Source organism: Corapipo altera, unplaced genomic scaffold (assembly GCF_003945725.1).
Source record: "Corapipo altera isolate COAL_440 unplaced genomic scaffold, ASM394572v1 1b, whole genome shotgun sequence".
Classification (NCBI taxonomy): Eukaryota; Metazoa; Chordata; class Aves; order Passeriformes; family Pipridae; genus Corapipo; species Corapipo altera.
In genome coordinates, this window is record NW_020884881.1 from 115,307 (window position 1) to 131,621 (window position 16,315).

A 16,315-nucleotide genomic window follows, 5' to 3' on the forward strand; every position below is an offset into this window, starting at 1 on the left:
CTTCTGACATACAGAGATGAATGCTGCTCTCTAATCTGATGCTGTGGTTTCTTGTTAGAAAAATCTAAATGCATCATATATTTTTCTGAACAATATGTATTCTTCTTCCTAATTATTAGCAGAACATAGTCCTACTTTCTAGAAGAAGAGCACACAAACAATTTCTTTGTAGCACTAAAATAAACCCTCTGTAAGATTGTGCTAAATCTCCTGTTTCAAATGCACTCTTTTCCTTGAGAAAGAGAAATTCTTTATTTGTTCATAACAAAGTATAAGGACACAGAGGTCTGTAAGGTAAAATCAAAATATTGCATTTAGTCATAAATTTACCCAACGTATCATTCTTTGAATGTTCTTTTTAGTCTTATAAACAGAACATACAGTCCAGTGGAGAGTCGTATTTATGGGGCTGACCTAGAAATTCCAACAATTAAAATACTACGCACTGATTGCACAGTGAGCTAAAATTAAAACCTTACTGGAATAAATTATGTCATGCTAATAGACTCTGAAAAACACCAGTGTCCAGGCAGATCCACATGCTGGCCAAAGGAAAGCAGCAACATGCAATTCCACTGAAATTAAATAAATACAAGGGATTTGGGTGTCGGTGTGCAAGCTTTATAATATGCAAATTATAACAAAAGTAATGCGCAAATCCTGTAAAAGAATTTGAGATAATGTTTCATAACTGTAGCCTGTGGGATAAGAAGGTAACAGCATATAATTGATTTTTCAAGTATTTTAAAAATGCTTCACTTTAGAAATGAATCCTGGCTCTGATAGGGTTCAAGCAGAGACTCAAGTTTATAAATACATATGTCTGTTCCTAAATGTCAGATAATTGTCTGCTAAAATAGGTGATGGGAGAATGACAGTAAGTCGAGCCAGAAGCCTGTCACCGTCCCGCCAGACCACTCTCTCTAAGGGGTTGTTGGGTAGGATTGCCCAGTGTTTTGGCTGCTGGAAGCTGTGCACCCTTTTTGATGTGCTCACTGGCTCTGTGCCCTGGTCAGCTGTGAGAAGTGTGTTGCTGCTTTTCATCACTGTGCTCCCATTTTAGGTAGAGGCATTATATACCACTGAAACAAAAACATTTTTTTTCTTTACTTTAGCTACCATGACTTTTATTGGTTCAGGCAGCAAAAAGCTTATACGCTATGTGGGCCTTCATTGTAATTTGCAGCCAGCCCACGCCATTCCTAGGTTCAGATTCCAACTTTCTCCAGCTGCATCCACTTTCAGCTGACAGCTCTTTTGAATGCTGCATCCCAAAACCACCCCAGACATCAAAAGTGCAGTAGCCACCCACGAGTTAGAACATGTTTCTGAAAATTTCACACAACATATTGTTGTTATGCTGGCTTATCTTACATCAAATAGGAATCTTTTTTTCATGAGGGGAGTGATTATTCTACCCTTCTGATGTTCATTGTACTCCATCAAAGTTGATTTTTCAATGTAATATTTAATATTCTTTTATTCAGCCCCTGAGTTTGTCCATTTGGAGGTAATCCTAGTTTGCACAGGTGTCAAAAAGAATGGAAGCTTCTCTGACATATTTAGAGATTGGAACTATTTCTCAGTTTCAAGTTAGTCACAAGAGCTTTCAGATTTCTGGAAAAAATTATTTCATACAGAAAAATATTACTGAAAGTGACACCCACTCTTTGATTACAAAGGAAAAAACCCACATGTCGTTAATTTCTATCATTTTTGGCAGGCATATTTCCTTACAAAAAAATGTCCATTTTTCACAACAGAAGGTCAAAATATGGAGGGGATTTGGATTAAAAACTTTCAAAGGAATAGGATTTGAGCAACCTTACTGGGTAGCAAGATTAAAGAAGTATAGTATTAACATATTTCCTCAATGATGCCTCATATAAATAAAATATATTCAGACTCTGATAGAGGGAAGGACAGAAGAGCTTAGTCGTATGTGTTTTGGAAAGTTTGAACCAAATTGTTCAAGTCATAAAGTGTTTGTATAACAAGCTTATTGTTGTAATGACTTTATTTCTGACATTTGTGGTAATGCTTTCCGAAATAAATATTTAGCTATAAAAAGGAGTTTGTTTTAATTTATAGCAACCGCTAAAAGTGTGTATGTATATAGAATACACTGAGTTTTCTACTGTGTTGTTTAAATGCAAGATGAATCTAGCACAGCCACAGTTATTTTAGAGCTGACAGCTCAGTTGATCAGTTTATTGGGAAAGGACTATTAGTATAAAGTGGTAAAATTAGATGAGACCATTTTTTCTTGATTTGGAAGAAAACCACTGTTTGCTACAATTCATTATTTTTTTTACAAGATATAAAATAGAAAGCCTATCAGCATACTAAAGCACTGTTAAACAGGCTGATAAACAAAGTAAGAACAAGATCTAGCTATTTTGGACCAAATCAAGAAGTAATTTTTTGTGTTTGGAGTTAGGCATTTAAATATTCCTTCCCCAGCTGGCTTTAGTAAGTCTCTCAAAAAACCTCACTCACTCCAGTTTTCACAACCCCACTGAGGCCAGATGTACTGGAACCTGTCTAGAAGTCAGTCTTCAACGAAAAATAATTGTGGTCATTTTTTGTAAAGAGTAGGCTGAAGACAAGGACTTTAAATACAGAGTCAGGCACATGTTAACCCTATTTTCACTTGAAGTGTAATGCTATGACTTTAGAAAAAGGTTGGAGGACTTTTGGAGAAAGCTCTAACAACAGAGAGAACGAAGTATTCCAGAAAGTGCTAGCACAGAAGGTAATTGCAGACTAGTTATGTTGCCCTCTGTGTGAAGTAGGAGAAGGCATTGGGTTTTTTACTTCTCTACGCAGCTCCATGACACATCTGATTTACACCCCAGCCGTTACAGTACACATTTTTTGCAAATCTAATAATGTGAGGGTGTCTGTTGACCTTTAAAAGTGATCTTAGGTCTCTTTAAAATGTTTGGAGGCATAATTTTAAGGTCTACTTTAGAGTCCATGTTCCATGGATGCTCTACATGGTAGTCATAATGATATCCGTGTCACCAACTTTCACTACCCCATGGCGTGCCAGGTGAGTAGAGCTGAAAGGCAGAGTAGGGTGCTGCATAGAAAACAGTGTCTGTGGGTACAGTAGGTAGTCTCCATTATATTAGCCATGACTTAATTTAGGAAGTCTCCATTATATTAGCCATGACTTAATTATTGCATCACTATCTTCTGTGGTTTTGTCTAACTCAAAATGGATCAATTCCCTAGAGCTGAGGACAAGTGATGCAGTATGGCTCATGTCCACGTATCTACGCTCTGGTCCTGTCACTGAGGGTGGCCTGCTTTTCCCTGAGTTTTAGGAACTGTCACTGCCCTAGGCTGTCTCCTGGGGCATTGCATGGCCACCCAGGAGAAGAAAACAAACACAGCAGATGATTACAGATGAGTAGTTGACCCTTTGTCCTGACACTGTTTCGTTTAACCACTGCCTTTATTCCCAAGCTTCTCTTTTTCAGTTCTGATTGTTTCCTGTTTCTTGGATATTATGGATTCTGATACAATAATAAGGATTGGCATAGGCTGCCTGCATGTTGTAATTGCAGTGACCAAGGGCTGCCATTCGGACCTTAAAATATGTGTCTTCTTTTTTGCGTATGTGATCAAACATCATTCTTTTAACATTGTCATTTTTTACTGTAATTCATTGTAATTAGAATGAAACAGGACATTAAGACAAACCCATCTACTCCTTATCCTGACCTCCTCTATATCCATAGAAAGGTAGATGCTGTTTTCTCAGCTCTAGGACAGTTTAAAATCAATGATGAATTCTCATTAGTGCTGTCATTCAGAGGGTGGCTCAGCTCAGGTTCCTCATGTTCCGTTGCAAAGAGTGGGAGTGGTGGAAAGGTTGGGGTGAAACGCAGAATGGAAAGTATAACCAAGCTGGCAGTTTGATTCCCTTGGCCAGAACTCCTCCTCCCCAGGAACTACTTTCCAATTGAATCTTCTTTCCAGCCTCCAGCTCTTTTGCTGCATGCACCTTTCTAAAAGCCCAAACTCTTCCTTGTAAAAGTAGCAGAATCAGCAGGTTTGGCAATAGTCTAGTGGGAAAGTTGCCTCAGCACCTCTTGTTCTTGTTGTTAACTCCTGTGTACTTATCCAAGTTAGGATGTGCTTCCAACTCCTCCTCAGGTCCACAAGGTGCTTTGGGGCTCCCGTTCACTCATCCTGATGGGCACTAGGACTGAGCGTCCCCTGGGACATCTTGGGGAGACCAGGGCAGGGACTTGTATCTCTGTGACAGTGTTACTGGGGTTACCCCACCCAGCCTTGTGCCTCTGTGTTCCTTTGTGTGTGCGCACGTGTCTGTGTGTGCATGTGCATAAGAGAAAAGAGTATTCTGTGGACAGATCCCCCTCCTGCAATGTCCCTGGGAGCAGCTGGAGCAGGATGCTCTTTGGATTCCTCCACCTGCTATGGTTTCTCTGGGCTCCATTGGGCAGGTCTGTAGATGAGTTTTTATGACAGAACCAGTGATCACAGCACTTTTATTCAGCAACTAAGACATGGGTCTGAAAACTGTAATTCATGTTACAGTAAAGTAAGAGAGCTTCAGGTATAAATTTCTTTTTTTCCCCCTCCTCCCTTGAAAAAATGACTGGACTTTTAATAAATGTTTCTGTAATAGAATTTTTGAATCTTGGTGATTCTGCATCTATTGACTCTCATCATTTTATATTCCTGCATCCAGCCAAGAGGAGTTTTCCCTGTCCTCAGTGTGTTCTTCATTGCTACGTGTGTTTGTTTCCCTTCTTTTGTTACTCTACTCTGAGAGTGAAAGGTATCACATTTTTGAACTGCTACTTTTTTTCATGTTATCTGAAGTTTAAATAAAAAAACTTTATAAAATCAATGGGAGATAGTGAATATCAGACCAGAGCAGGCATATATGCACACAACCAACACACAATTAGGTACTCAAAAGCCGTGACATCCATTTTTTCCAACTTTGATTTGACTCACTCACTCAGGATACATCCTTCCACTTTGTGACTGTGTGCTGCTTTTTCATATGACTTTGCCTCAGGGTGCACAGGACAGGGATACAAAGTTCTTTGCTGGATATAGTCCCAAGAGTTGTTAAAATAACTTGGATCACATAGCAGTGAGGGCTGTCCAAAGGCAGTTGTGTCAAGCAGAGACTTCTTACTTGGCACTGAGCAGGGTGGAGCTACTCTTCCCTCTCGGCTGACGCTTGGAGATCTGAGTGCCCTCTCTCTCATCACATGAAGCAGTGTGGTTTTCCTCCCTTAGTGGGATGCACATGTAAAAATCTGCTAATATTTGATTTATTTTCTTTGATTCATGCATGGTGCACTACCACCTCTCATGCTTAGCATTAGACCCTGCTACCAGGACAGGGAATCATTGCAAGTTTTTCAATGGCTATGGCAGATGAAGCATATGGACAATAACTTCCCTAACTATAGAGTTGCCCTCCCTATGATCTTCACCTTAACCTTATCCCCACATCTCAACAGCGTGACTCTTCTCCTCCCCACAACCACATTCTCCGTTTCCAGTTTTCACCTGATTCTTCATGCCAGTCCGCTCTCAGTAGCCTGTCTCTTTTTCTGTTGGACAATTTCCTTCTCCACATTCACAGAAGGTAAGGAGATACCTTCACAGATGTATTAATTAGCTGAGCTTTGGGAAATCTGTGAAATCTGTGCTTTAATGAGGTACCAAGTACTTCCATCCCAGAGAAAATTAGGTCTCAGTCCTACAATGTTTTTTGTGCAAGTGAGAGACCTATCTAGCAACTTTGATTATGTTAACTTACTTAGTGTATTAAATACATGTAAAGTAAGGATTCTAGCATCTGGGAGCAACTAGAGATATAAATCATTTTAGCTTGCATACAAGAAGAGTAATTTTGGATTACTAGCTGCTTTTGGTTTCACTGAGGCTTGCTATGCAGAAAACACCCATGTGTGGAGAACATACCAGAGTAATCTGAATATTCATCCAAAGCATGGTGTGTAAGCACAGAAGTGGAATAACAGGCTTGAGTGTTTGAATTACCCCAATGTGTTTGCCATTAGGTCAGGACTGCATATTTTCTTTTTGTTTGCTATTGAACTCTACTGTAGTTCAGAAAGTATTTTGACAGCATATTTTCATAGCTTGAGTTGACAGATTATGCCGTGATAAAACCTATAGGTTCTTAAAGTTAGAATCTGTAATACAACTCCGTGGAGAATTAGTTACTTTTATTTCCAGTATTCTGCTCATTCTTTGGTTGCATAGAAAAATATATGGATATAGCTTAATAATACTGCAATTTATTTTTTTCTACTACCTTTTGTTGTCTTATAGACACTTTTCTGCAAATTGAAAAACACGCTTTAACACATTTGCTGCAGGTCTGAAAATTCTGTTGTGGTTTTCTCTTATAGTATGGCAATTTTTTGATTGAAGAAAGGATTGTTAATATATTGCATGACTCAATGTGATACAAATGGAGAAAGGATTGTCCTGTCAGTTATCCATTCTTGTACTTATGCCTGCAATAGATTTCTTTTGCTTCTTTTAGAGAAAGTCATCTACTCCAGTAGTGGAGATAATAACTTTTTGACTTGGTAGGTAGGTCTAAGGCAGTTTTAGCGTTTGAGACCAGGTGAAAAAATGAAATATTTGAGAACATTTTGGAGAGAAACAGGTAGCTCTTGGCCTGTTACACTCATTTATTTTTTCACTTTTAAAATTCTCCTTTGGATTGACAAGAAAAGCGGGCTTGCAACCTGGCCCTTCCTGATATAAGGAAACAGCAATAAAATAACTCTCTTTTTTTAAGACAAGAGTGGAAGCATTATGCTTCCCCATTTGTAGTTAGACCTAACATCTCTCCACAGCATTTGCAGAAGAGATACAGAACAGTCAAGCATTATCCTGTTTTTATGAGCAAGGCACTGTGATAGAACTTCAAATGGCTATTTCACTCCCCAGATACAGAACTCAGATGTGACTGTGCATTAATTCTTGAGCATAGGGCAGACTGGTTCTACTTGGTTCATGCCAGCCTCTCCTCTATGAAGAATGCTTCCCTTGGCACTTCACATCCTTTAGTTAGGGGGCAGCTGAGCCAAAAGAAATAAAAAATCCTGATCATCCTCAAGGGGGGTGAATAGTGACAGTCCTCAGGATTCCTTCAGCCTTTCCCTGGCAACCATACAGCAAGTGTACAAAGTATTTTGTGAATGAATTGACCGCATCCAACAGTCTCAGCCTCATATATAGTGTGGGGGTTTTTTTACACTTATAATACTCCACTGCAATTAATATGACAAAAGATTTCAACCTAATTTGTCCAGCTAAGCAAGTGGTTACTGGGCTGTGTGTTATGGCAGAGTACAGTAAGTCTCAACAAGTGGTATGAAGCACATTGTGTGAAACCGCAAAAGGTTTGCATATGGACAGGTGTACAGCTGCTTTCCAGAATAGTTCAGAAAATATCAGAAACCTCGCCACCTTGTCCTGTGCTGTCTTCACTCAACAGAGTGAGTATTCCTTTATTGCTGTTGTAGTGAGTCCTTATCAGTGATAGCTCATGACTATCGAGGGCCATGCCAAAAGAGAAATTAAAATGCTTCCGTTAACTACTTCTTTAAGGGGAAAATTCCTGAACACCTAGGTGTGAGACATTCCTTTAGGGAAAGCCTTACAAATGAAACAGTGATATCAAAAACTTGTAAAATGGCATATTGTTAACAAAGAGAAAGTATTCAGTCCAACAAGTGGTGTTCTGATCTTTGCACAAGTGAGACAGCCAAGCTGCTGTAACCAGAAATAGGCTTCAAAGGCTATTTTCCCCTAGAGTGTTATCAGTGAAGCTCAGATCTTCAGAGGTGTAGAATTCCCACATTCTCAGACCCCATCACACAATCTGCCTGATGCTGCTGCCCTCTGAGATGCTGAGGAACATAAAATTCAGCCCAGGATCCAGAGCCAGTCAGTGAGGCAGAAGCTCTGTCTTTCAGACATCTGTTAGTGCTTCCACTGTCATATTGACTCCTATTAATTGACTACAGAGAATTTTAATAGGGATGAATACTGCTTTGTAAAACATATTTCTCTGTGTAGTTTAAAGTTGGATTTGTTCATAAGCAGCTACTTCAATAAATATGTTCCTACTCACCAAACTTGCTGCAATCTGTGCTCACTTTTGTTTTCTTCTTTTTCTTTCATACTCATAGAGTGATTAATTTTAGGGTATGGTGTGAGCAAGTGCAAAATTGCAAATTGATTAGAAGTTAAAATAAAAATAAAGCCAAACAGTTTTTTAATTACCCATAATGAATGAAATACAGGAAGATAAGTGTAAAAGCTGCAATTTTTTTTTGATTTTCAAAGTTCTTTCATTTCAAAATTCAGAATAGGAACCTTAGCACTGCAAAATGAAATTTCACTCTATGGTATTGAGATGAAACTTACTCATTTGGTTAAATCATATAATATTTTTCTGTGTCTACACCTAGGAGATTAAAAGGTCCATAGAGGTGCATGCTTCTGACAGTTTTCCTGTAAAATCCAGCCTCCAATGCCATAGCTCATGGGGAAAATGTGATAACTTCAGAGGTTGGAATAAGATAATTTTATTTTAGAAATCACCTTCAGAAATTCTTGAAAATTATCCATAAGTTTAATATCCCACTAAATCTTACAGTTCTCATTTGGTTTCTGTTAACTTTGGTGTATGATATCAGAATACAAAAACTCTCCACAGACTATTTTTCTAGAAGAAGTTAATTGTTTTTATTGGTCCCTGCATTGCTGTTTCCTCTGCTGCTAAAAAACATGTTTGTTTCTCTCATTATTATCTGACTATTATCTTTTAAATTATTTTTCCACATTAACTACTTTAATTATTTCAAATTAATCCAACTCAGAGTCAAAGCCAATGAAAAGATTGGTATCTTGTTGAAAATTATAATTTGTAAATTATATCAATTTTCGGTTGAAACATTGATCTCTGAATTGAATAGCATGTACTTAGAATAAAAGTAATTAAAGGTGGTCACATCAGGTTTGATTCAAAATATGTTGTACTACTACTAGCTGAATTAGCAACTTGGGTTGATATTTTTAGGTGAACATCAGATACACATCACAGGTACACAAACACTTTTTAAGATGGACTGGAAGATGGGGCTAGAATGACTGCAGGAGAGCAGGGGGAAAGAGCTGGCAAAAGATGGGTGAATAAAAGCATCATGCTGCCAGCATGTATCCACATAAAGCTCACTTTACCTGCATAATTAGATTTCATTCTGCAGATGAGTATTCCTTGTGTAGGCAAGGCCTTAATTAACTGGCTGAACTAAACAATCTTAGTTTGAAAAGTTGCTCAGAGAGGGTATGAACATGCTCGTCTTGTTACCACTCTTCTGCTTGTCCAAACGCAAAGCAATACAAAGTAGTACAGACTATCTCCATAAGGTGATTTCATACTAACTGATCTATGCAGTGATCTATGCTCCACTGACTTGCTGAATAAAGCAAAAAGGATTTCTGTAACTATAGACAAAGTCCTTCATATGGAAAAAGCTTCATGCAAATTGCTAATAATTAAATTGTTCAGATATCAAGTATTCCTTTTAACCTTCCACTTCAAATGTCCTGTCAAAGCCTGCTTCTGGTTTGAAGACTGCAGGAAATCAGCAAAACAGTGTGTATGTTGAAGAGGGAATATTATGAATTTATTTATGCTTCTTCATTAAAGTCTCTAAAAATATTTTGAAAAAAGTCTTTCCACTCAGATGACTTTTATTAATACTGTGCATTTTGTTCTTCTCTTCTCTTTTATTTTAAAATGTTTTAGCTCATGTGTCTAGCTTTACTTTAAAAATAATTTCTGTGAAAGGGATCTCCTATGTTAAAATATGGTGCCTGACAGCTTGGGGTTCTTGGCATGGGCCGCTGGTATTAATGCAATATTAATAATACTAGCAATTTTTTCCTGCAATATAGTTCTATAATTGTTAAATTTGCAGAAGGAAGACAGTCAGTTGGTGTCATGATCAGAGGTGTTTGTTTTCCACAAAAAGTTAAGCTGTAGGAGGAGTGACATGGGCAATTTCTAGGTTGTATCTGTTCACAGAGGAGTCTGTTTGAGAATAAATAGCTGTTGTAACACATGCCTCTTTCATTTCTGTTTTCCAAGAATGTTTTTCCAGGTATAGTTGATGAGGAATGTATCAACATACTGAAATAGAAGTCATACTGCTCTGTCTGCCTGAATTTGAGAGACAGCACTAGGTGTACACTGTTTTTCTGATAGGAAGTCTCCTGATATCTATAAATAGACATGTTTGTGTTCTGATTGTTCTGTACTGAAATAACTGGCTAGATGTTTAATTACTCTAAATAGAAAGCACAAATAATAGCAGGCATTCAAGCCTCCTGAGCTGTTCTACTTCCTGGGCACTGGCTCAGAAACACAGCAGATCTGAGGGTACTTTTTCCTTTTCTTCTCATCAGTACATTCATATTGATCACTCTGATGTATCCTAAAGGCAAATACACAGTGCAGCATATCCTTTGGTGTCAGGGATCAAATTCATTCCAGGACAGGATGTGTCACAATAAACAAGGGAAGGAAATGAGCTGCTTCTGAGAAATGTAGTTCCCTCCAGCTCCCTTTCAATTTGCACACAACTAGGCATTGTGCTTTATATATAATTATAATGATTTATTCAAAGGTGTTTACTAGTCAGAGGCATAACATCTTGCTTATCTGATAATTACATAGCTGGTGAGGTCATTGAGTAGGTTGTTAGCCCTGCCAATCTTTTGCACTAAAATGAAGTATTTGCTTGTACATTTCTTTAATGCTTCGTTTGTTTGCTGTCTGTGACGTTTTTATCTACCTGCAGAGGACTTTTGTTGTTTCTTTCACAAAGAAGCATGTAGCGAGTCTGTCTTGCCTAAATTTCATATACCTTTATTACTTTTATACTGTAATACTGGTTCTCATAATGTGAAATTGAAGAACTCGTTACAATAATAAGTGTAGTGTAACTGAAAATTGATCTCTTAAGCTTTGTCACACTGCTTATAAACATAAAAAAGGGGTAGTTACTTTCATAGTCCTGGATCCATTCTGTGCAATCAGTTCATTACTGTACTTAATGTAAATTGAGTGCTAAATCTCCTTAAGTGAAATCTTCACCCTGCTTGACATTTGTAATCATGATTGGGATAGGAGAAAAGTACATTTCAGAGAAGGAAATAAAGGAAATAAATAAAATAAATGCCTCTGTGGGCCATTCGGTGGAACCAAATTTAGGGGGTAATCGAATCAAAGTAGGAAGGCATCACAGATGGATAGCACAAAATGGAATAAAATGCATGTAATCTTCCCAACCTTGGGAAAAAGAACCAACCAGTCACTGAAATAGCTGTCCTGAAGGGAGCTTTGAAACCTGATGCTGTACTCTGCCTCGGATGTTGTACAGCTTCACTGGCTATCCTTTTTGTTTGGAAGTTCATTATTACTAATTGTCATCCTGTCAGTGAAATGATTTACCCTTTATTGAACATATTCATTATGACCTCAACAGATGTAATAATTCTGTTGTGAGATGCCGTTATCTCTAACTTGTCCAGATAAACAAATAACCATTTGAGGGAGCTGACCAAGCTCCTTTGAAGCAACACTGGCACTTCTACACCACAGCACATGCTGAGATATGGGCAAACTTCAAGACTTATTCGTATCTTCTAATCCAATGGTGTTTTAATTGGTGCAATTTAGTTCTGTCTCTTCTTCAAGCAGCTATGTCTGATTCTGGTGTTGCTTGTTTTCTGATAATAGAACCCCATGATCTCACAGGTCTCTTTTGCCCTGGAAAGGAAGCATCAGCACTAGCTCAGAAGCTAGAAACTTCATTCCCGCTTGTACATCATTTCTAGATCTGCCAGTTAGGTGTCTAATATTTAGGAAGCTACTACACCAAAATTCAGGCTAGAAATTCCTGCTGTTTGCAATAGCATGACTGTAGTATTAATGCCTCTGAAATTTGCTTCCCAATAAAGACTTCAGAAAATCATATTGCATATATTGCATGTGTATTATAAGTAAGCATGCTGAAGAGTTAAAAAAAAAAGAAGGAACAACTTAAAGCAGCATCATGTTAATGAACTTTTTAATTTCCAAATGCTAAACAGCAGGGTTTGAACATCAGCAGCCAGGGATAACAGGAAATGCCAACTGTGAAACACCTATATATAGTTCCAAAGCTTGAACTTTGGTAGCAAATATGTCTTTTATCCTGCTGCCAGCTGTAGCGATTCAGGTATTTAGCACTCCAACAGTTTACGGTTCTTTAGGATTTGGCTCTTAAGTATTTTTTGCGCAAATAGGAATCGCATGACATTTTCTTTCTCAATGTACTTCTTTTCTTTCTGGATAGGTGGAATAAACCCTTGGGATCTTTTGATCTGCTTATCTTCCAGAAAAAATGCTGGTACTGGCTGCATTCAAACAGAAGACTTGCATAATCTAGAGTTGTTCCAGAAGGTATGAGATTACTGTGTTATCTTTTGTGGGAATGGATAGACAGGCTGGGCCAAATTTTCAGCCCGCATAAAAAGAAAATTATGTAATCCTTATTTTATACCACAGCGCCATGATTTAGCAGCAATTAAAAAAGGTTTTTCATGTTTTCTATTTACTGTGAAATACTTGTCAGATACCAGCATTTAATTCTCTATATCGCACTCAGTGATCAAAAGCAATTTCTCATTTAGACACAGGAGGTTAGTTTGGATGTAAGTGTTTCAGTGTAAATACTGATGTAACTTGGGTGTCAGGTTTCCCTTTTCTGTTCTTGAGCTTAAATTTTTGTGTTCTTGGCCACCATCAACCAGTATGTCTGGCAGCAAAAGTGTCTACAGAAGTCAAGGGAAATTTAAGCAATTTACCCCATTGGAAAAGAGACTTTAGAAATGGGAAGAAACGACTAGAAAATGCACACAATATTTCAGACTAATAGCATAGGCAGAAGATAGAGCTGGACAAACTTAGGCTTTACATCTTATATCACTGTTGAGTTTCACCTGTTGTAATTGCTCTTTTGTAAACATAATTTAGGCACCTCTCCAAAGAGTGCTCCTACAATTGATAATGTGTTAGCTGGACCAGTGTTCTCCTCCAGGGCCTTCAAGAAAGTTCCTTGTTCTGGCACTGCAAACTGCTTACTCATGGTCCAAAGCATTGGTAGTGCCAATATTTCTTGGTATTTTCAGGATTGCTTTTTTTTTTTTTCACTTGAGTGTGTTGTGGGCACAATTTAGGTTACGTACATACAAAATGTCTAAATAAAGAAGTGTCCTGTTAATAAAAATATGTAAGTCTTTGAAAAGATTCGACCAAGCTATAGGTACAGTTGACTTGTATTTAAAGTAAAATGGCACAGATAATAATGGTAAGACCCTAAATTATAAACTCCAACTTGAGATTCTGGGAGAAGTGGAACTGCTTTTAGAAGTTGCTTCAGGTATGAAGTTCGTGAAGATACAAAAAACAATTGGTGTCCACAGAAGTCAGAGCTAGGACCATATACACTGGGGTTCCCTGGGACAGGATGCCTTATCTAAGTGTATTCAAACTGAAATTTTTGTGGCAGTTCCAGTTTGCTAGAAATACACATACTTTGAATTCAGATGATAAAACATCCCAGGCTTCTGCAAGCTGCTTTTTGCTCAGTCTGCCTATATTATCATATCTGAGCCTCTAATGCTGTGAAATACAATAATCCTTACAGCATGCTGCAATGTCCAGAAGCTTCACACATGAATAACTGAGACACAAGGTGATCAAAGGAATTGTCCAAGTTCTCTCAGGAAGTCTGCAGCAGAGCAGGGACTTAAACCAGATGGCCCAGACCTTCAGATAGCTTTAAATATTGAGTAACATTACTCTCTGCTGGCATGTCCATACCACAGTGCAACACAGTTCTTTGTTGCAGAGCCTGGAAGTGGTTCAGCTACATTTGCTTTCCACTGATCCCAAGCACAGTCATTCAAGAGGCATGGGGTATTTCCATGCAGGGAGGGAAAGCAGTTGGTAACTGCAGAGAATAGAGAACCTGCAGAGACTGAAAAGGGGACAGGGAACAGGTGAAAACTCAGCAGCCAGGAGGAGAGATGTAGGTCTAAAATTTTGTTTTGTGATGGCCATGGAGGAAGAGTACACACCTTAAATTCATTATCCCACATTGCAGGGATGGGAATGTTGTAATTTCCTTTTGACACTGGCAGGAAGTTTTCCACACGAAGTGTCTCCTATAAATTGAACACAGACCCATTGAAGGCTTATTCCATTGAAGGAAAAAGAACGCTTTTCTGAATGAAATCATTAAAGCTTCTCTTCTTACATACAGGTAAACCTACTTCCAGAAATCCAGCATTTCCTTTGCAGAAAAGAGGGATTATGCCAGATAACAAAAGCCTTTTCAGGTAATATAATTTCTTCAAATTCAATATGTGATGATGGTCGGGCTTACGATTCTGTTTTATTTTTAGTCATGAATGCATAGAGGGAAAAAATTAAACAAGAATCGTAATCCATTTCAGACACCACTTAAATATAGAGTACAGTTATTCAGTGTCTTTCAGGTAAAGATACTGCATTGTTTGGCTATTGCATATTGCAGAAATAATTTGGCTATAAGTGTCTTATTTTTGGACTGTTTTGTGTTACTGTAATGTATTGGTGTTTACTCTTCAGAGCTCTGGGTTCAGTGTAATATGTTTGTTCAGCTTTACAAAAATGTTGTGGCATGGAGAAGGAGTAGGAGTCAGAGTTTGGTTCCCATCCAGACATAATTTACTGATATAAAGCCTTTGTGTATTAAGATCATCAACCAGAAAAGTTTAAAGGTTATGGGCGAGTTGCCAGAGAATTCTAATTTATCATTGGTAAAATTCAGCTTTGAATAGGAACTGGAAAAAAACTATTGTGCACTCTCTTAGGGTTATTTACACTACAGAGGGACACATTATGATCTCAGTTACACTACTTGATATCCATCATCGATGCTATTTTGAATTTATGATCTACCTTCAGAATATAAACTTTTTTAATAAGAAATTTTGTCTTTTTCTTGGTTTGTTCTGTAATCCAATAACAACTTACTCCATGTTTATTCCATTAGTATTTAACCTTGTTTGCAATTATATGTCTGATTTTTAATTTTTTTCCTCCCCTCCCCTCTCTCCCTTTCCCTCTCTCTCTCACTTTTTTTATGTATGCTGAAATCTAACACATAGGAAAGGATTCTTTACATCTCATTTAACCATTTAGAAGTTAGGTATCTTCTGCAGCAGTATTCTAGTCTTTCATTTCAGTCAATGGAGAGAGAGACACACCTACAAATACTATTTCTTTTTATCCTAAAATATGTGTTTAAAATAGGTGTGTTGAATTACCCTCTGCAGTTTCCAGTTACCTCTCATCACTGACTGTAAATGGGGCCTAGACAAGTAGCTTAGATTAAATGTTTCACATTTGGATGCTTGACTAAATTTGAGTTTAGATGGTTCCTAACCTAAGTATACCGTATTTTTCCCTTTCAATTTTGGTGCTGTTTCATTTAAAGATGGATCAATATTTAAAAGCTGTGAAGTGTTTCCCTTAAAAGAACTGTACATTGAAGGTCAGTTTAAATTGGACCTTTAGATTTTCTGGCGCAGTACATTGTCAAAACTGATCATAAGGAACATGCAGTGTAATAAACATCTATGCAGGTCCTGTGAGAGTGTTTTTTCATGAAGTCGTATTACACCAGGTAAGTGACATTTTGTTTTGTCTGAGTTTTAGCATGTCTTCAGTGGTGCCTAGTGCCTTGGTTCCCTGGAAGTGAATTAGAAAGTATTCTGATTTAGTACCAGTTTCAGAAAAAATTAAGCAGATTTCTAAAAAAGTCAAGGTCTTCAGAAATTGGTATGTCCTGCTCATGTTGTAAGAGATTACCTTTAAAAAACATTACTTTGGCCTGTTACTTGGAGAAAGGCCAATTGCAGTGGTTTTATTCTTTTGCTACCACAAACACCAGAGGCACTAACCACAGAACTTTCCCCTTCAAATATGCACATTTCCACTGCTGTCCATAAACTGTGGTAAAACCGCTTTGTGTATGCCACTTCTGATAAGCTGTTTGTTGTTTTCTCCTGTATTGGGTTTTTATGGTAAGCTTTTGGTAGTGGGGAGTCACAGGGATGGCTTCTGTGAGAAGGTGCCAGAAGCTTCCCCCAGGTCCAGCAGAGCCAATTCTAG

The 16,315-nt window shown here is 37.9% G+C and overlaps 1 protein-coding gene across 3 annotated transcripts in view; it reads left to right on the forward strand.

The window, feature by feature from the left end:
* The window catches only part of CPED1 (cadherin like and PC-esterase domain containing 1), a 148,755-nt gene that overhangs the window by 20,212 nt on the left and 112,228 nt on the right, over positions 1-16,315 (forward strand). For all 3 annotated transcript variants that reach the window (XR_003527105.1, XM_027639691.1, XM_027639692.1), the window contains exons 4-5: positions 12,450-12,556; positions 14,421-14,496. Coding sequence is in view for 2 of the 3 variants with exons in the window: in XM_027639691.1 (XP_027495492.1) it covers positions 12,450-12,556; positions 14,421-14,496 (183 nt within the window). In the remaining variant the exon portion in view is untranslated. The remainder of the gene's footprint in view (positions 1-12,449; positions 12,557-14,420; positions 14,497-16,315) is intronic.